This window comes from Cannabis sativa, chromosome 9 (genome assembly GCF_029168945.1).
Source record: "Cannabis sativa cultivar Pink pepper isolate KNU-18-1 chromosome 9, ASM2916894v1, whole genome shotgun sequence".
Lineage (NCBI taxonomy): Eukaryota > Viridiplantae > Streptophyta > Magnoliopsida > Rosales > Cannabaceae > Cannabis > Cannabis sativa.
This window is the reverse complement of record NC_083609.1, coordinates 3,046,630-3,069,495: the sequence shown is the minus strand read 5'-3', so window position 1 is coordinate 3,069,495 and position 22,866 is coordinate 3,046,630. Positions and strand designations below refer to the sequence as shown.

The 22,866-nt window shown below is 28.6% G+C and overlaps 1 protein-coding gene across 2 annotated transcripts; it reads right to left on the bottom strand.

Moving 5' to 3' along the window:
• Window positions 1–1,400: 1,400 nt before the first annotated feature.
• Window positions 1,401–5,413, bottom strand: LOC115722155 (uncharacterized). Of its 2 annotated transcripts, none has more exons than XM_030651285.2 (5): window positions 4,962–5,413; window positions 2,772–3,587; window positions 2,242–2,427; window positions 1,983–2,108; window positions 1,401–1,777 (listed from the first exon to the last, which is right to left on the bottom strand). In XM_030651285.2, the coding sequence occupies exons 1-5, from the start codon at window positions 5,004–5,006 to the stop codon at window positions 1,670–1,672; spliced, it is 1,281 nt and encodes a 426-aa protein (XP_030507145.2). In that variant the 5' UTR covers window positions 5,007–5,413; the 3' UTR covers window positions 1,401–1,669. The 2 variants fall into 2 exon arrangements, with proteins under 2 accessions (XP_030507145.2, XP_030507144.2); XM_030651284.2 differs by lacking the exon at window positions 4,962–5,413 and adding an exon at window positions 3,680–4,938.
• Between the last annotated feature and the right edge of the window lie 17,453 nt (window positions 5,414–22,866).

Sequence of the window (22,866 nt, the reverse complement as noted above, 5' to 3'; positions counted from 1 at the left end):
TGAGAGTATTTTTGATTAATGGATGCAAAAAATAGGTATTTTTCAACTAATCCCTTGGATCAAGCGATCTTTTCATATTGGGCCTGTGTATGGGCTTGATATCTGCGATAGGCCTCTGAGAGGGAGAAGTTGAAAAATACTCACTTTTTTTTACAGATTAACTAAATTCACCTCTAAATAAAATTTAATTTAAATATACCTCTTTTTTTGAGTATTGTACCTAAATTATTCTCACACACTCACATAATCAACACATAATTTCAAACATAATAAATTTATATTTTTTGTAGATGCATATGTAGGTTTGTGAAAAGGTTGGGACAAAATTTAGATTAGAGAAGAATGAAAACTATCGTGAAGTGATAGAAGTAAAATTGGTAGAATGGTTAAAAAAAAAAAGATAAACACAATAGATTTTAAAATAGAGGATAAAAATTAAAAAAATCAAACTAAAAGAGATATATAATGTAATTTCGAGAAGGGACACTCAATATCTATCAGAAAATACAAATAACAATATTTATATAACAGAGAAGAGAAGAAAACAACTAGCTGAAAGGTACTGAATGTATACATGAAAGATATATATGTCATTAAAGTTCTTTACTTACCTTTCATTGCTTTCTTTATGGAAGAATTTTTTGTAGATTAATAGCACTGTGTGCTATTAACCTATAAATAAACCTAACCTTTATAAAAACAAGAGCTATTGCTTAGTAAAATGTAGCCCAAATTAGCAATACAATTTCAGGCCAGGCCAGCAATAGTATGGGCCTACCATTCTCTAACCCATTTATATACATAGCCCTTTTCCATTATTGCCTTTTTACTTTTGCTCTATTATTATTATGTGTTTATAAGCAATAATGAGACTTGATAGTTAAAAAATATTTTTTTTTAAATGAAAAAAAAAAGAATTTAATTGAGGATGCATAGTTATTTTCTTTTCCTGTGGGCATGGATGGATGTGTGTGTGTTTTTCAGTCCATTAGATTCAAGATTGATATGACATTACTATGCATGCATAATTTTGATCCTTAGAGATTTTCTTTTTGATGTTTCTCTTCTTTTACATGTTATTTATATCTCTACTATAAAGGTAATGGTAATGGAATCAAAAGAAAAAGTACTTAAATGCCACTTTTTTATTTTTTATTTTTTTTGCTTATAAGAAATCTATCATGTTCTGAAAAAGTGCATGTACTATATGTGTTAATCACACTATTTATGAGGATTTTTCAAAAATAAAAAGAGGAATGACATGTGCAAAGCCAATGTCTATTTAAACTTTGTGTCCATCTTAATCAAATATTATAAGTGCAGTGTTTTTGGTACATATTTTGTGTACTTAAACAAAAATAGTTACAAATAAGTAACATAAAGAAAGAAAGAAAAAAGGATTGAATATCAAAGGATTTCTTGAAGTTGCTTTGGTACATTGAAATTTGAATAAATATCTACAAAAATTATATTGTTATTCACTTTCTACATATACATAAGCTTGACATGATTTATACATTAGTTATACATATATATATATTGTATATAATGACCCATTTATTCATTTTTTATTATTTAACCAAGACAATAAATCTTGGTTGGAAAAGGGTCCTGCAAAATTGGTAGATAGTTCTAATACCAGTGAAAAATTAAAATGAAAAAAACTAGATCAAATCCAGGATTGAATGGGATAGTTACACTTGAATGAGTTCACTCCACTAATATGAGCAAATATATCTGATGAATCAACCATATCATCCTCCTCTTTCACAACAACCTGTACAAGAGAATGAAATGAATGTGAGATTATGACATGAATGAAACATATAATTTGTTAAACATGAAGAAAGAAGAAGAAAGAAAACGAGCATTGCTATTAGGCACCAGGCACCATGCACCAGTAGTAATATGACATCTGATGACAGTGCTAGACACTAACATTTCACAAAAGAAAAATGGTTAATGTGAGAATCAAATCTTACTTCTTCTTCATCATCCTCTTCATGATTGCCAGAATTAGTTCTTGGGGTCTCACCAAAATCATCATTTTTCGCAAATCTTCCTCTAACTCGAGGGCGGCTATCTGCAAGTGTTTTTCGACAGGCATACTGCAGATTTTCATGCACAATTAGTACTGTTATGAGCTAATAATGTAGAACATAAACTAACATATTATGTATCAATGTTATTTTTTTTTTCATATTTGAAAAACAAAAGTATGATAGAAATGAGAGAGACAACCTTGATTTTCTTGCTGAAGTTCCTTTCATTCCTTTTCTTCATGTATCTGTGTATCTTTTCTTTCCTTTGTTCAACTGAAAGCTTCCCTACTTTGAAAGTTTGGTCCCCCATACTTGGAATATCAGGTGTTAAAGAATTAGAATTCCCAACTCCACTCATCAATTGTTGAGACTCACTTCCAAGTGCCTTTTTTTCCAAGAGAAAAAATAAATATATTAATTTTGTATAAGTGAGTCAAAAAGTTCAAGAACAGTATAAGAGTGTGCTTTAGCCAAATTCTAAAGCACACTTTTGTTTATGTGTTTGAACTATTAAATCACACCAAACACAGCATTTACCCAAAATTACTAAAACATTATGATATGTTAAAACCTTATGATATGGAACAAAATACACACAAATTTCTTTTTCGAGTTAAAATTTGATAGCTGATAAGTGTAATATAAACCCCACAAATCACTTAGATACGAGCGATGTGGGACAGAACACACACAAATTTCTAATTTTGATAGATTTGAGCAAGTGGGTACCTGAAGTTCACCAGTATTGAAAACCCTTTGCATAGTATCAGTACAATAAAGTCCAGAAGTGTCTCCTTGATAATCCAATTCTTGTTGTTGCAACTCAGAAGCCATGAGAATACTAGTGTTAAAAATCCCAGAAGTGTCAACAGACAAAGCAGCAGCATTTATGGACCCTGCAGTCATGTATGATCCTATGCTGGGGCCAAGGAAAGAGCAAGAAGGAGAAGAAGGGTTGAGAGGGACATAAGAAGGCACCGAAGACAAACAATCATCTTCGAAAACAGATGGCAAAGAAGCCGCCGACATAAGAGGGCCAACAGAGTCACCACCAGGGTACTGTTGTACCGAAAAACCATCAACAACAACAGAATCTGCTAATGACATCTGTGCAGGCTGCTGTAGCGAAGAGAAATCGAATTGGTCCTGTTGTGTTCCAAGCATTAATGAAGGAGGGACAGAAAATGAAGGGGATGGAGAGAAATCAATTGAAGCTGATATGTCATTGTCCATTTCTTCTTGTGAATCAAATATGATTGAGATGTTGTTACTATTGTTAGTGTTGTTGTTGGTGTTGGTGTTGGTGTTGGTGTTGGTGCTTGTAGCTGTTGGGATTGAGCCAGCCTCGGTTGTGCTAATGCCATTGTTTTCAGCAGCATAGGCACTGAATTTTTCAATATCTTGAGGCAGTGCATAAGATGAGTTCACTTCATAGCAACAATTTGAGCAAGAAGTAACTTCATCAGAATTCTGAAGTGTCTCAGGGAACAGTTCATGATCACAAAACTCAAAAATCTGAGCACTTATTTGGCTAGAAATATCATCCTGCAAAAACAACAACAACACAATCAACACAACAATATTATAACTCATATTTAAAAAAGTCTTTATTATCATCAATTTATATATACTCTGACCTTTGCTTTAAGCAAATGAGAAGTATAATAATTCTTCATATTTCTTACTATGGAAGGAGGAGAAAAGGGGGTCCCCAAAATCCAATCTAGAACAACTCTTTTTCTACTTATTATCTCTCATGAAAGAAAAAAAAAACATCATGACATTCTGTTGTTTACCAAGTTATTGGTCTGTTTTTCATTAACCAATCTTCCATGTTCTAATATGAGATTAATTTGGTATTTTTGTGTTCAAAAATAGAAAAATGTGATTTTGTGTCCCATGTGACATGTTAGGACATGTTTTAGTAAAAAATCAATGGTTCAAGTAAAGAAGGGGAACTCATGCAATTTTGGTTTTGGTTCAATATATAGAAACAGCTTAGTTTGAACAAACATTTGGAATTGAAAAGCACTATAACAATAAAAATAAAAAAAAATAAAAAATTCTTCTTCTCTTCTTCCATAAAGGATTTTTCATCTCACACATCTAAAAACGAATCAAGATTGAGACAGCTTATATCAGAAGCATATAAAGCTAACATTATTCCACAATTATCAAAGGAAAGTAGAAAATAACTATCAAGAAAGAAAGAAAGAAAGATAGATAAAAATGCCCTATTAGATTAGATAACTCTAAATAGTGTAATGGTGCTATTTGAAAATGACATTTAAGTGGGCATATTTGATACTATAAGAAAGAAAAAAACTTGTTCAATGAAATGAATATGTACTTTTCCGTAATTTGAATTATTATTATTGAGTTGCAAATATTTTGATAGCAACTTCTTCTATATGGGCATTCTCTTTTGACTTGGTCAATATATCCTTGGCTAAAATGTAACTCAATCATCGGACAAATTCCTTTGAAGAAGTGTGTTATGGCCTAATTATTGGTCCCAAATTTTGTAATTTTTTCAGAGAAGAAAAATCAGTTCATAATCACCAGATTTTGAACCTTTTTCAAGTATCCCATTTGAAAGAAAAAGTTCTAGAGCCAAAAAGACAATTAAAGAAAACTACAAAATATAAACTTCATGAGCACTTGACTCTTCAACTTTATACAAAGGCCTTTTCTTTTCTTTTCAATCTCAGCATTCACATAATAATAATAAAATAAAACACACGAAATCAAACATATATAATATATAATAAAATAAAAAAACAGAAACGACCCAAGTTGAGAATCACCCCTATAAACACAAAAAACCAAAAAAGATTATAACTTGGCATGCATGGAAAACAAAAACAAAAAAAAAACAAAAAAGCAAAAAAGATGACATTTTTAAGGGAAGAAAATTACAGCAACGGGAAGCATCTCCGGCTGACGAACCACCTCCTGCAACATGGGCCTTCTTTCTTTCTTCTCTTTGTCCTTTTTTTTTTGGTTTTTTTTTTTTATTATTATTATTTTCTTTGGTGGGTTTTAATTTGGAAAACAACTCTCTTAAAATAGCAAAAAATAGAAAAACAAGGGTCTTGTAGCAACAATATTAATTCAAACCGTTTTCTTCTCTCCTCTGTTTCAACTTTCAAGCTCAAAATAATGTGTAAAAAACAAAACAAAACAAAAAACAAAAAACAGAGTGCTTGCTTATTTTTCTTTGAAGAAAAGGAGATTTATAATGTTTTTCTTAGCTAAGAAAATGGAAGTAAACAGTTCATATATATAATACAAAAAACCTATATAGTTGGGAACACAGGGCATATTTGGATGAGGTTATATCATGTATATATATATATATGTGTATGTATATATATATATTGTATATAATGTGTGTGTGTCCTTAACAAGGTTGTACCTTACGTAGGCTTTGGCAATGGGTCAACCCGAGCCTCACGCCTCACCACTACACTGGCTCTCAACCTTCTATTTCACTATATCCACGTGTCGCTGTTTTATTCGTTTGGGTCCGGACACGTGGCGTGTGTACATGGTGACATGGCATTTTCTATACTAATTATGTAAATAATATTTTTTATTTTATTCTTGGGTCTTTAAACCGTTGACCAAGCCTTTGCTAATTCCGTTGCCGATTTTTAGTATAGTGGTCAATTAGGTCCCATAATAGCCATGTTTTCCTAAATTATCCATTTGGTTTTATTTATTTTTTTTAAAAAAATATATATATTATTTGTTTTTATTATTATTATTATTATTATTATTATGACCTGTTTATAATATGTATATAGCATATGAGATGAAGTAAGAGTAGGTCATGAGATGAGTTTTGGGTGACTTGGATTTCCATAAATAGGTTTACTAGAAAGAACATAAGTTAATAGCTATATAGTACTATAATAGTCATCAGACTCAGTCTACAATTAGTTTTAACTTTGTAGGATGTTAGATCATTATGAGCAATGCTTCACTATTTATTATTATTATTATTATTATTATTATTATTTTGAATAATTTTGTGGTGTCTTGCAAATAATATTTACTAATATTATTAAATCAAAATATGTATAATGGAATACTCAATTATACAAGTAGTATTATAGCATTTTATGTAGGTACTAGACATTTGCTTTCCTTCAACATTTTCTAAATTTTGTTAAGAGAAAATATATAGGGTAAATATTAGTATAAGTATTCAAAATTTTATGTTTGTAAGTAGCATAGACTCAACGTTTATTTTTAGCGGCATAAGTATTCAATGTTTGTAAAACTGTAATTTTTTTCTAATTTTGTCAGTACAGAGTCTGTTATTGTCTTAAACATGGCACATATAAGGCTAGATTCTAGATCATTGGTTCTAGCCAGAAACATGTAGTATCAGTTACTTTAAAATATTCTTTAATAAATTAAAATTGAAGTTTGTGGTGACGAAATTGAAAAAAATTATAGTTTTATAAACACTACTAAAAAATTAGTTTTTCCCGACAATTTTAAACAATCGAGTAAAGTATTCCTGTCGGTTTCTATAACCGTCGCCTATTTGACCGTTGCAAAAACCGTCGCCCAAAAAATATTCTCAATGGTTAAAAATCGTCGAGTATAGTGTGCACTATAGGGCACGGTTTGAAACTGTCACCTATAGTATTATACGCGACAAATTTAAACAGTGCCCTATAGTATAATAACCCATCTTTTTTATTATTTTAAAATTTTAATAATCTTAACTTTTTATTATATATTCGTTTGTATCATAATCATAATTGTTAAACAACTCGAGCATAAATAAAAATTTATTAATAACACAAATATAATTACAACATATAAGCTTATAAAATTTTATACTCAATTCTAATTCTATATCATCATCAACTACGAAACAAAAAAGTATTTACAAAATGAAATACACTCTTTAAATCCTAAGATCTCAACTTTAAATATTATTAGTATTGCTCCAAAGAATGACTTAACAATATACATGTACATTCTAAAAAAAACCATTAATGAATTAGCACGTAAGACTTATAAATAATAACTTACCATATTGAAAATACCTCAACACAAAAGAAATTAAAATTTTTTAATTATTCCAATATCAAATAAACTTTGTAAAATTAAAGTTTAAAATTAAACATTAGCTAAACTATACTAAAATTATAATAACATTACACATACTTTTTTCTATTAATAATTAAACATTAACAATAAAATTAAAATGCTATAAATAAATATATGAATCTTTATAAATAAATTTTTTCTCAAAATATTATCTTTGTCTAGATCCTTTGGCAACAAGAAGTGCCTTGCACTTTTCAACAGTACCACTGGGTCTCAATTTCTACTTGCAACCTATAATCTTACAATCTGGTGGTAACACAACTAAATGCGAAGTTTCTTTTGACTGGAGAGAGTCTATTTCGTCATTAATAACTTCATTCCACAAATCAACATATAGTGAAGTCAAAACTTCTTAAAGGTTAGAAAGATCCTCTTCTAAAGTATATTTTACTAAACGATGCACCTCCATTATTTCTCAATTTAAATGAAAATTTATGTTCATAAAAATCAACATCATTAATTAAAATCCAAAATAACACGTGCATTTAAATCATAAAATTTATATGCTTTACTAACATCATATATATCCAATAAACACACATTCATATACTTTTACTAGCCATTTTAATTCTCTTATGATCAATTTTGATGGAGCGTTGTTTGAGGAGGCCCGGAGTTTTGGTGTTGGGTATGTGGCACGCAATTCAGGTGGGTTCTTGATAGAAGGTTGCACAAAGCTATTCCAGGGGTCGAATTCTCCTGAAGTTGTCGAAGCAATGGGGATCCGAGAAGCGCTGAGTTGGATAAAAGATCATCAATGGTTACGGGTGATATTCTTGAAACAGACTGTCTTTTTGTTGTGCAAGCCATTCGTAGCTCCATTGTTATGATTTCCACATTTAGCCAAGTGGTTAATGATTGTAAGGCTATACTAAATTCTCTGAGAAGTGTTTCAATTCATTTTGTTAAACGATCAACAAATATGGTGGCTCATTCATTTGCAAGAGCTACTATATTATACCTGATTGTCGTTTTAATTTAGCGTCTATTCCAACTGTTTTGTTACCTCATTTGGTAACAGAGGTTATCCATTAATAAAGACATGTTTTTAATTTCAAAAAAAAATCTTTTAGGATCAAGAATTCTAATGCATGCCAAACAACCCCAAGTTTTAAAATATGAAATATTGAATTGTTTATTTTTTAAACTTTCATAAATCAAATTTTTGCTTTTAGATTTAAGAACTCTATTAAGCACATAATACACAGTTAATTTCTCCCCACCAATGAAAAGCAACACTAGAACTCAACAAAATAACAACAACAAATTCAATAAGAGTTCTATTTTTTCTTTCAACTTTGTCATTCATTTCAGGTGAATAAGGTACAGTATTATCATGTATGATTCCATGTGGGTTATAAAAATCAACAAAAGTAGTAGAATCATATTCCGTGCTCTCTATCACTACGTAACATCTTGATCTTACTATTAAGTTAATTTTCAGTTTCAGCCACAATAGTAAAATATATTGTGGCAAGAACAAAGAAATAAGGTTGACTATTGTGGTTCAAATTCACTCTGCGATTCTGATTGTTAAAATTTGTCCCATTAGGTTTCAGATGAGTAGTGAATATTTTATTAGTGTTTTATTTTTAGAAACAAAAACCTCTTCTTTTTGGTCTTGCTTTCGAGCTTCCTCCTTAATGCAAAGGCGAGTGATCAAACTTTCTAACAAAAACTCTTTTGTTTTGTGCGTGAGAGTACTTTTAAAATCTTTCCACGATGAGAGTAAGTTATCAATCATAACAACAACTTAAAATTGTTCATCAATTGTCATACTCACTCGAGGCTAACTATATTAATTTTTTATCTTGATTCTGTCCTTATACATGTGTATATATATATTTACAAATTTATCTAATAGACATTTTTAAAGGATTGTTCAAGTAGACCCATATCTGTTTTGCATTCACAAAATGTTATTAGTCTAATTTTGTTCTATAACTACGAACGTTGTAACTATTTAAGACTACTTGTAAATTTTTAAAATTTTTTAAATATTTTAAATAATTTACAATAATAAAAATAAGATTTAAACAATTACTTACTATACATATAAGAAAAATAGTCACGCAGTCAAAACAGAGAAAAGTCTACCGAAACAATTTAGGGTTTAGAGGTGTACTGTAATTAACGTCATCTCCACGTACGAATGATGCACTTTAATTTTAGGGTTGTTATAGTGTAGATATAAGAGCATATATATATATATTATATATTATATATATATATATAATTGACATGCAGCTAAAGATAAACCAGAACAAAACTAAATTATAAAGACTACTATACCAATCCACAGTACTAAACTTAAAAACAAAAATAAAAAGTAAAATGCTTCCTTAACATACCACCCTTTTATATATTCCAAAAGTAGTCGTCTGTTTAAAAAGTTTAAGAAAATTATTTAAGAATAACAAAATCTAAGATATTTTGATAGAAAGTTTTTTTTTTTTTTTTTGATAGAAAGTTAATTACATGATATAAACATTTCTCTATAGCCAAATGTCCAAACCCATGTTGACACCTATCTATAAAGTGTACTTAATTAATTTATAAATATATATAAAATTTTATATGCATAGATTTGCATATGGCCCACACGTATATCTTCACCAAATCTTAGAGTACTATATAAGGTTCAACAAATAAAAAAAGAGAATTTTATGAGCAACAAAAAAAAAAACTAAGGAAATATAAAAGAAAATCTCTATATACAAGTGAATTTTGTGTTAGTTAGGGATGAGATTTATTTATTTTTTAAATTGTTCGTACAACATGATTCTTATTTGGTACGTAAATTGATTATCATCTCAGATTTTTTGTTTTTTTTATTTATGATATATAGTGTTTATTAATGTAGTCATAGAAGATTTCCTCCAAATTTTTAAAATGTTCATATATGAATATTGAAATCTGAGTTCAAAAAATTTATATGTTAGTGTAAAACTAATTTATTTAAGTTTATCATACTTAAAATGATTATTATTGGATCTTTTTGGCTCTTTGCCTTTTAATAAAATTATTTTTTTCTTATAAAAAATGTTATGTACAACTAATTTTTTAAACTCTTTTTCTTTTTAGATTTTATAGGTAAATAATTAATATTAGTAAAACATTTATATTATAATTACAATATACACTAATTATATATAAAATAAAATTATATTATAATTTCTCGTGCGTTGAAATTAAAGACGAAGAATATTGTTATTAGGTACCTTAAAATACACATCAACATATCGATATGATGCGTTGTAAGTAGTCAATTTTCTATGTTATGTATTAAATCAAAATATCTAAAACCCGATATTGAATTGTACTAATAAAAGTATATATGTTATATTTTTTATGTTATTTATCAAATCAAAAAGTGTGGAACCAGCTGATATTAAGTTACATGACTAATATTAACATCTTTCAAAGTGGAATAATGAGGGCAAAAATAAGTCAAGTGCCATAAACTTTTATTGTAGCTGAGACCAATCCCTTGTTGAAACGTAGTATATATAAATAGTATATTTATTATATGCATGCATGGATGCATGATATATATAGATATTATATATATATATATATATCTTGAAGTATAAGGTTTCAAAGATAGAAAAGTGAGATCATGTATAGTGTATATATATATATATGTAAATGGGGTGAGTGAACATGTTCTGTTAAAGTCTATACCCAATAATCTCTATCACTGGTTGTTGGGGGACTTTGCTTATGCTAATGTGGCCTGCTGTTTCTCTTTTTACGTACTTTGAGTTGATATCTTATTTCTTTTTTATGTACTATTTTATACCTTATAGAGGTGTCAAAATAAAATATATACATTTTATTCTAAAGCCCTTACTACATAACCACCATATATTATATATAAATTAACAAAGAATTATACTTAATTATAAATTATAATAAATCTTTTAAGGCATAACGCAAGATGATTTATATTGACCGCGTTTTTATTATTATGTATGTCGGTAGGGTTGGGGATTATTTCGTTAACCCTACAATCTTAACCAAAGCTTAATTAAAACATCAAACTATTTATAATTAAGCTAAAAAAAATGGGCAACAAAGGGGATGATTAATTAGTTGTAGTTAGGGTAATTATAGTATTATAATGGTTTTTTTTTTATGAATCAGACAGTGTTTTCATTACTCCAAAAACTGATTTACAAACTACGAGCATCTTCATAAAGTAATCTATAGTATTATAGTATTATTACTTGTTATATATAAATTAAAAGAAACTTAAGTTTAAATATTATATATAGATTATAGTTTGTATTTAGTAAAGAATAGTTTTAAATAGTATTTTCTTATTTAGGTGTAATTAAGGGACAACGATTCCAATATATTAATTTTTTTCGTTTCATAATAGATTTGGGACGATAGTCCACGAACAAACATCACCCCATTATAGGTTCAAGATAATACTTTACATACAAGTTAGTATCACCTCATATAATATGGACGATATAGTTCATATAGAAAATCGTCTTTTGTTACATGGAACGACAATTTTTTTTTTATCTTGCATGAGAATTGTGTCACCATATGGCGTACATGAAAAGATATAGTCACCTTAGAGTTATCATCTCATCGTGCTTTGCACACATTTATATATAGTATGATTTACTATGTAAGACGATAACTAGTGTTAAATATCAATTCAAAATTGTCGTCCCAACGTTACGCTAATTTTTTAGTGGTCATGTTTGAGTCCATATTACATGACCAAAAACATATAAGACCTAACCTAGAGATTAGGCCTCTATGTTGGAGAGCTATAGCACTACTTGAAATTGGAATTATAGTGTTGCCACTTTTTCTAATATGGGAAAGATTCTTCCTAAGCTTCCAAAACATGGTCTATAATATAACATGATTCCATTATAATATGATCATAATAACAATAAGAACTTAAGATATTTTCTTTGAATATAAAGCAAAACATCTGAAGAAAGATATGTAATAAATAAATGATTCCAATATAAGCATGAAGGGACATATATAAGAGAGTACACAAGGTAATTATATACTGTTTCTTCCATCATAGTATGGCCACGCCAAGTAATTTGGTACCAAGATTCTATAGCTATAGGCCATCATCATTCACACTCACTCTACATATAGCTACCTATATACTATATAATCAACTATATATATGCTCATCAACTTTACTTCATAACGTGCCTATCAAATTGAAAAGACTTTATATTTTATTTAATTGATACAACAAATTAATCATAAGATTAAATCTCAACAAACATTACAATAATAATAAGATTTTTGCCAGCGTATTTTATGCAAAAAGTACCGAAAACGCACTAATAAATATCAAAACTTCTTTGTTGCGTACGTGTGCGCGCTTTTATGTTGAGAACAAACATCGATAAAAGTTCAACGAAAATAATATTTTTTTTAACAAATTATTAATAACAAAACGCATGTGTGAGGAAATTTGTTCTAAAAACCACTCGTTATAATTTTTCATTTGTTTCTAATTAAATATAATTTTCTCTCTCGGAACTATTACTCTTGTAGAGTTTTGTCCTTTGAGTTTTTTTTCTCTTTTTTTTTTAATAAAAAATACCAAAAACGCACTAATGAATATCAAAACTTCTTTGGCATTGCGCACTTTTATGTTGAAAAATCGATAAGAATTCAACACAAAAAATATATTTTCTCTACAAAACTAATTTTTGCTGGCAAATTGATGTATAGCTCTTTGTATAGTGGACTTGTGATTTCTAAAAACCACTCATTATAATTTTTCATCAGTTTCCAATTAAATATGATTTTCTCTCTCGAACTATGACTCATGTAGAGTTTTGTTTTTGAACTTTTTATTCTTTTTTTATTGAAAAAAATTCAATCTAATTATAAAAATTATTACAAATATCTCTTTCATGTACATTTAGTTCATTTTCTTAAAACGGTTACTTAATTATATGGCTATAGAGGCTACAAATATAGTTGTTGTACGATTTATTTAATTAACTGAAGTTAACACAAATTTAATTTATTGTTACTTATAAATATATAAATATTAACTCTAAGAATGTGATTACATAATCTTAAAATTCTTCACTAGTTAAGTTGCTATTTATGCATGTATGTATCTATACTTCTATTACCATCCTCTACAGATAAACATTGACATAATTAAAAAAAAAAATTATTACCAATAATTCATTATAAAATATTTATTTAAGGGTGATCATATTAAATAATTAATTATACATTTTTTTGCTTAATAATTTTTTATGTAGTATTGTTGGATGGGGGCGAATTCGAATGCGACACGTGTCAATATATATATACCTTAGTCATGTCACTATGAAATTAATACTGAGAATATATATACAATAATACAAAGAGAAAGTACTAAGTTTAGGAACATTGATAATATTCATATTGCCATATCGATCTCTTATATACGTAAAGATTCCATAATTAAGTATCGAATATATAAATATATCTCAACTTTGAACAAGATCTCTGCCTATTTATACATAAACATCACTTTATAGTACCAAACAAGCCCCCATGTATCCTAGGCTAGGCAACATCAAATAATATTAACCCATAATCTTATTATTATTATTATTATATACCTTATAATTAAATAAATACATTTTCTTTATGAGGAAGACATTCAAAAATCTTATATTGAGGGCATCTAAAACCCTTATGGAGACTTGACTTTTGTTCTTAAGAGATTAGGTTAGTTCTCATCATCTCATATAATATTATCCTGGTATATATTTGCAATAACATCAATTTGATTGGGATATTATAATATTGAGAATATGGATCATTATTATTATTATTATTATTATTTATTGACTTGGAGTTGGAGCATATAGTCTTTCTATCTCTTTGTACAATCACATATATAATATATATTTCATGATCAATTTGGTTTGGTTTGGACAATTCAATATCAAAATTTGGGATTATATGCTTATTGTGTCTCACTTCTCTTTGTGCGTAAAATGTGTATTTGTTGGGCTTTATTTGCTATGTATTCTTTCATCTCCACTCTTCCTATTTTGGTCATTCTTTTCTTCAACACAAAACGTGAGCTCCTCATAATTAAACTATAACACTACTAAATAATATTACAAACTATATGATGCATGTGTAATTACACTACAAAAAATGTTACTTTTTTCTAGTACATTTTTGTACAGACAAAAGTTTGGTATTGCTCTGGCAAAACAAATTTACTTTTGATGTGTTGACAAAAGGGGTTGGCAAATTAACATTGGTATTGAAACTTTTATCAGCGCAAAATGAAAAGTATGGCAAAATTTTTCCCAGCACGTAAATACGCTGGTAAAAGTTAAACTTTTGCCACTACAAAATGTGTGATGGTAAAACTTTAACCTTTTTGCTAGCGCAATTTGTGAGATGCGCTGGTAAAAGTTATTTTTACCAGCACAGTAACAAATTGTGCTGGCAAAAGTGACATTTTTTGTAATGTTAACTCAACCATTTTTAAGTTTAATTTAAAAATATACTAATGTCAGTACATTTTTGCACTGACAAAACGGAATCTACTTTTGATGTGTTGGCAAAAGGAGTTGGCAAATCAACATTGGTATTAGAACTTTTGTCGGCGCAAAATAAAAAGCGCTGGCAAAAATGACTTTTCTCAACACGTAAATACGCTGGTAAAAGTTAAACTTTTGCCACTACAATTGTGAACTGGTAAAACTTTAACCCTTTTGCAGCGCAGTTTGTGAGTGCGCTGGTAAAAGTTACTTTTACCAGCGCAGTAACAAACTAAGCTCACAAAAGTGACATTTCTTGTAGTGTTAATTCAACCATGTATAAGTTTAACTTAAAAATATTTTAACTAGAGAGTGTGATGACATCTCGCAGTGATGTGGGCGATGAGGTCCAGTCACGTTGGTACCCATTTGGGTAGCGCGACTGTGGTGATGTCGGAGCATCTTGGCATGAACTTGACGTGGCTTGGCCGAGAAGTTGTCGAGGTGGAACAACTTATTCGGTCTTGAAGGCTGACGTGATTTGGGTGTGTCGAACCGACTAGCTAATTCCAGGCCGAGGTGAAGAGGTATGGCCATGAGGGCCTCTATCTCTCGTTTTGCCTTGATGCTGGCTCGAGTAAAATGTTTGGTCATGTGAGTTAAAATTGCTTGAGCATCATGCTTGGACACCACTTCCTTTCATCTTGAACTATGTACCTCCAAGATGGAGTTTAACACGTAGAGTGGAGACTCCCTTGCTATATGAGTTTGAGTTACATGTCTCATCCCATTAGATATTCGAGTTGAGTTGTTTCTCCTACTCGAATTTGACACTTGAATAAAGTCTCTTACTCAAGTTTGATACTTAAATAGAGTTAAAGCCTTTTGCTCTATATTTCGATGTGCTAGCAGAGTTATAATCTTTGCTCGAGGTTGTGTTTTAATTTCCTTAGTTATATTATTCCAAGTACTTTATACACTTATTTTTCTAAATTTTCTTAGTTAACTAGTTGTTATGGTAAGTTTGCTCTTTGAGCTCCCTTGAGTAACATGCTCCACACACTAGTTATCTTTTGGAGTTAATACTCACTTTCTAGATTAAGTGTTTATCATGTGACTATAATTAAATCCATTACGACTTGTAGTTTAAGAGTTTGTGAATTCTTAAAAAAATCACCACTTTTCTAAAAATCTTTGTTAATGATAGTTATAGGATTTTTCATTTGAGTATAGTTATGTATACCCTTATGCCCCCTAAATAATAAGGTTTAATTAGTGTCTTTTATTACTTATTTTTTGAGTTTAGAAAAGTGACTATAATTATTTTTTTAATGGTAACTATCTTCCAAATAGCTTACTGTTCTTTGTTGTTGGGGGTTACGAGGTGCAACACCCTGTTGAGCAGTATGCTCGGGTGCTGGTAGTCTAGGACCTTGATAAATAACTATCCTCCTGAGGTGGAGGTTGGGTGCGTCCATGTTTGCTTGGTATCAGTCTTGGGCGAACATAGTTATCTCGGGAGACATCATGTTAACTTTCCCATCCATGTCCCCTAAGTTGAGGTTTTGGGGGAATGTAGCTATCCCATGAATTCTCCTGCCTATCCCAAGGAGGTCGAGGTAAGTCTTGACATGGGGGGTGTACTGGTGTGGTGTGTTGGGTTTTATGCCCTAAATAAAACTCATTTCAATATAATCAGATTTACTTATTAATATAGATTAGAAATAACATTTAATGTTGCATGGTTCACATGATTTATTTCATGATTATATGTACATAATGTACAAATTCATCTGAAACCCTTTTCACATACTTGATCTTGTTTATTGTGCCGTCAACACATTGGAAAGTAAACATGACTATGTGAATAAAGTTTCCTAGATTTATCAGACATAGGGTTTTACTGATATGATAATCTACAACAGAGTTTACTTGCATTTGGAGAAGTGCTATGTTCTTTCCAGAGCATTGGTTAAAGTAAAGCTCAGGTTGGATGCATGGAGTATGCATCGGAAGGGACCGATATTGAACTTTGACTTAGATTTAATTAAACTTACCGTGATATCTATTCAAGTCAATATCGCCTAGTTGATCCTAGATCAAATGATCTTAATCCTGTTATGATTAGGCTCAATCTTGAAAGGTTATTCGTGTTCCTTGAATTGTTAGTTAAGCCTACCTTTTGGTCAGGGTGATACGTACTTTTCGGGGAACACTAAGAAGGCAATTGAGTGGGAGCGCTATGATAAACATGGAATCTATAGCTTCTATCTGGCGAATAGTAAGCAAAGGATGATCTCCTTCGAGCTTGACCAAACGAATATAAATGGTGGAGTACTCATTTCACATAAGCTGAAATATCATTTATACGGGGTCAAGTGTTTTAAGGAATAAATACATTGTAGGTGTAACTAGAATCTAATCCCTTTACAGCGTGTAGATCATTCATATAGAGGATCATTGATCACATTAGGATTATAACAATGGATAACTAATGATGTGTCTATATGGTGGAACATATAGAGCATTCTATATACTGAGAGTGCAATTCTAAGTTCTATGCGTGGATTCAACGAAGAATTAATAAGTTAGTGAATTTTAGTGCTAAATTCTTGATCTACTTATTGGAAGCTCGGTTATATAGACCCATGGTCCCCCCACTAGTTGAGACAATATTGCTTGTAAGACTCATGTAATTGGTTTTGATTAATCAATTATAATTCACGAATTAGACTATGTCTATTTGTGAAATTTTCGATAAGTAAGGGCGAAATTGTAAAGAAAGAGTTTATAGGGGCATATTTGTTAATTATGATACTTTGTATGGTTCAATTAATAAATATGATAAATGACAATATTATTTAATAATTATTTATGGTTATTAAATAGTTAGAATTGGCATTTAAATGATTGAATTAGGAAATTGGCATTTTTGAGAAAATTAGATACAGAAGGTGTTAAAATTGCAAAATTGCAAAGCCCAAGGCCCAATCCACTAAGTGTATGGCCGGCCACCTATGTAGCTATTTTAAATTGATTTTTTCATTATTTTAATGCCATATAATTCAAATCTAACCCTAGTGGAATGCTATAAATAGATAGTGAAGGCTTCAGGAAAATTACACTTTTCTTCAGACTTTCTGAATCAGAAAAAAAACTGAGCCTTCTCTCTCCCTATCTTTAGCTGACCACTCTCTCTCTTCTTCCTTAGAATTTCAAAATCCTTAGTGTATGAGTAGTGCCCACACACATCAAGTGATACCTCAATCATAGTGAGGAAGATCGTGAAGAAAGATCATCAGCAAGAAGGAGTTTCAGCATCAAAGATTCAGAGAAAGAGATCCTTGTGTTCGTATATTGATAATGCTCGCTACAAAGGAATCAAGGGCTAGATATCTGAACGGAAGGAGTCATATTATTCCGCCGCACCCAATGTAAGGTTTCTTAAACTTTATATGTGTTTATTTCATCGTTTTTAGAAAGTTCATATTTAGGATGTTAATAAACATACTTGTAAGTAGATCTAAGATCCTGGTAAAATAATTTCCAACAACTGGCCTCAGACCCATGGTAATTGATTTACTTGCAAGAAATTTGGACTTTTAAAACGATTGTTTGTATGTTCTTTGGATGGTATCATGTTGTATTGAGTGCTATTTGATGATTGATTGATGTTTGTGAAATTTTCGTGAAAAATAATTGTGATTTCGTTTCTGGAATTATTTTTATTGGATAGTATGGAAAAAATTAAGCAAGTTAGCCTTTTACAAAACTCAATTTGGATTTTATTTGAATTAGTTATGATTTTTTGAAGATTTGACAAAATCGGCCATTGATATTTTCGTGCGATCGCAGAACTGTCCGTACAGTTTCGAATTTTTTCTTTTTTCTTCAATTTTTCATACTTTTTCATGGAATTAACTTCCAATTTTTGGTATGGTTTTGTATATATACTATTACTATTCCTAATTCAATTCTAATTATCATTTTGAATTAATTTAATTTTTTTTTAATTTAATTCAAGATATTAGTGTAATTTGAATTTGAATAGAATTAGTATTTATCTTTTTGCTTAAAAATCTATCTTATTTTTAAATTTGATTATATTTTTTTTAAATTTAAGCGTCGATTTTTATAAGATATTTATAATATCTTTTAAGATATTTATAATATCTTTTAAGATATTTTAAAAATATCTTATCTTTTAAGATTTTTTAATTAAATCTTTTTAGATATTTTGACCATATTTAAATTTAAAATAAGATATTTATAATCATGTAATTTTAAATAGATGTAAGATATTTTGCTAATTTTTAAATTTTGTTATTTTATTTATTTAAATTACATTTAAAATTTGAAAAAGATATTTATTTATCTTTTCTAATTTTTTATTTAATTTTTATTTATAAAATAACATTTAAAATTTAAAAGTAGTTAGCAAATTTTGAAATGATATTTAGGTTGGTTCAAACCTAATTTTTCAAAATTGTAGGTTTAATTTTAAATTTAAATATTTAATTAATTTTCGGATTTTTTTTTGTAAATTTTTTTTCGAAAATCCTTTTTAATAATATTTCGAAATTAATTATTTAATTTAAAATTAAATAAATCCTACATCCAACTATCCAGCTAACCCCCGTCAGAGTATGTGTTTTAGCTTGTTTGTAAGTTTTTAAAACCTATTATTACTTGATTGCAAATAGCCATGGTTACTTTTTGCCGCATCTATCGATCTCACGGCTCCTCGTCAAGATAATAATTTGTAACAGTATATTTACAATCTTCTTTCATCTGTGTATGACCTAGACATGATAGGACCCATCCAAAGTGTGCCTGTGAGCCTATGTGTTTAATTTTATTATAGATGCATATAGGTTAATGTTGCTAAAATAAATTATCATAGTTATTGATAGAATTTATTTAAAGCCCATTTAGTTTTTGGGCATATTCAATTAATAACAATGTTTCTTATTAAGGTTAAATTCCTCTCTTTCGGGCCTCGTGTGAGAGTTGGGAGCCATAGAAGTGGGTACGATATACTGAACCCAGCACCCCCTCACACAAACCACCCCAATTGTGAAGGCCCATTTGCCTGATTTGAATGACTGTACTAGGTTAATTACATTAGTTTAACATAATAAAAATTGATTAGCAACATAATTAATTTCATTTATTTTGAAATTAATTTAAGAAAATTATAGTTTAAAGAATTTTTTATTCTAAGCTAAACTATATGTATTTTCTTGTATTTAATTAAATATAGAATTATAACCATCTAAATTCTTTCTGGAACTTAATTTAAATTTTTCATTAAATATTCTTATTTAAGTTGATATTTAGTTATCTACAACTAACCAACTTAAATCTGAATATCTTTTGCATTTCAAATTTCAAAATTAAGTTGAGGAATTTTAGGCATTGGTTATTAAGATTCTTTAGATATTTTTTAAGTTAATATCTTTTCGAATATTAACTTAAAATGGAATATTTTTGAATTAAGTGATTACAACTTAATTTTTGATATTTAATTAAATTTAAATTTGAAAATATTTAAGTTCTAGATTTTTTCTAGTATAACTTAAATTAGATATTTTTTCAAATTTTGTGGAAAAGATACTTAGTCAAATAAGATATTTTCTAGATAGTTATTTCTAGACTACTTATTATTTCTAATATTAAATAGGAAAATATTATACATTGTGAAATTAATTATTTAAATAATTAATTTTGGTACAATTTATTTTAAGTATATTTTTCCTAGTATTAAACTAGAGATTAATAATTAAGCCTTCTCTACACTAAATTATTTATTTCTTGAATTTAATACATTTAATTAATTTGAAAAATTAAATATCTAAGTTGATTTTCATCATGATACTTAAATATTTCTTTTTCATGACATTTAATTAAATAGAAAATTATTTTTAGTTGAAATTTATTTTTCAACTAAATTTAAATAATTTTCAAAATATATTTTTCTTTATTTTATTAATCAATTTTCGAAATTGCATTTCTTAAATGCTAGAATTTCGAATTTTATCTTGAAAAATAGATTAAGTTGTAAATTAATTATTTATTTTAATTAATTCTTGGATCAACTTAAATCAATGATTTTTTCATTTATTGATTAATTTAAAATAAATTGAATTAAAGTATATTATTAGAAATTGAATTAATTAGTCAAAGGAAAATCTAGATAGATGATATTTTTGCTTGAAGTATTTTTCTAGTGTATTTAATTAAATAGAAAATTAATATTTAAGTTGATTTTCATCGTCATACTTAAATATTTGAAATTTTTCTTATATATTTAATTAAATAGGAAAATTATATTTTTTGTTGTAAATTAATTTTATTAATTAATTTTGGGCCAACATCAGATTAGAATAATTTTTCCAGGATTTATTTTTTATTTTAACCTGCATTTTTGAAAATTGTATCCTTGAATACTTTAATTTTTCGAAATGCAATATATATTTATAGAAAATTAAATTTGAGTTGTAAATTAATTTTGTAACAACTTAAATATTTTTTCTAAATATTTATTGGAAATTATTACTAAGATGGAAATAATTCATGTTATTTTCATATCCATCTAAGTAAAATTTATAAATATTAAATTAAAATTTATATTTAGAATTTTTCATTCTAAATTAGAAATTTTAATTAAATAAATATATATTTAAAATAAATAGAATAAATAAAGAGAATCAAAGAAAATACAACTCACTTTAAATAATGAGCTTGATTATTATTAAGATATTCGATCTCAATTGTGGGTTTTACACCGCGTTTGTTTTAGTGAGTAATCCTCCCTAATGGAGGAACGTTCATTAGCAATTTTGCACCGTTTAACCTCGCATGATAAGTAGTTTGTAAGTGTTTTGTATGGTATGGATCACCCTAATGGTGGCGACCATACTTGACTTGCAAATTATGAAACAATGGTGGAAGCTCATAAGATAGAATTGCCTTGACTCTCGCCTAAACGGGACAACGCTGAATTCCAATCTTGATCGAATAAAAGGTTGCTAGAATGGTTATCATTTTAGATGAGCTGACAACTCTATTCAATGGATGATGCTTTGACTCTCGCCTAAACGGACACTCGTATCGCCTTTGTTGAAAAACCTTAGAAATTATTTAGGATTGTATGTTTTAGTATTTTCACTTGTCATTCCTACTTGCTATATGCTTATAATTTCTGAATTGTGTATGAATTTATATTGAACCATGTTATTTTCTGTTATTAAGTTGTAGTTTAATTTCGAATCTTCATTGTTGGTCCAACATGTTTGTTTATCTAATGAGATAAATCCCTAGTGAATTTTCACCATTAGACATACATAATAGTGTTAGATCTCGAAAGATAAATATTGTATATGCGACATCTAGCTGTTCATCAATTGATGACACCTTAGACTAGTATTTTTACAATATGAAACAAGAAGATTACATAAATAAGATTACTTTGACTTTCGCTAATCGAACCATCGTTGGATTCTTATTTATAAACGAAATTATCCTAATTCCTCTTAGCTTATTCATTTCGAATTAGCTTCAAAACATATCATTGGATGAATGGTCTATAAATCATTTCATGTCATTATATTTTCTCTTAAGAAATTAAATGACGCATATGATTATAATCCCGAAATTCTATTCCCAATTGATATAAATCCTCAATCTTAGAAATCTCCTACTTGTATGGGCAAATCTGACTTAGAGTTTGTTTAGTAGTGGTGGTCCAAGATAGAATTACTCATAATATTTGGTATAAATTTAAGTCTTTGACTTTAATTTTAGAATCCAAACAGAAATTTTATTATATTTCTAATTCCAGAATACAATACAGTTACACTTTCTCAAGTGTTTAATATTCATCTTCTATTAATGGATTAAAACTGTATGGAATATGAGTTAGGTATTCTGTGACTCGTGATCCACTTGCGTATTCTAAGAACTCTTTGATGTAACTAAACCTATGTCATCATAGACACTACCACATTTTTTTTAATCTATGGCATTTGTATCTTGTTCATAGTGGATTTGACAAGATCAATCTCTGCAAAGAGTTAATATGCCTATATCCACTGAAAGTAGTTCATCTTATTCGCAGATGGATGTACATTCAGGGGTGGACATGAGTTTTTCGTTGTATTCTTAAAACGATCACTCTAGATTAT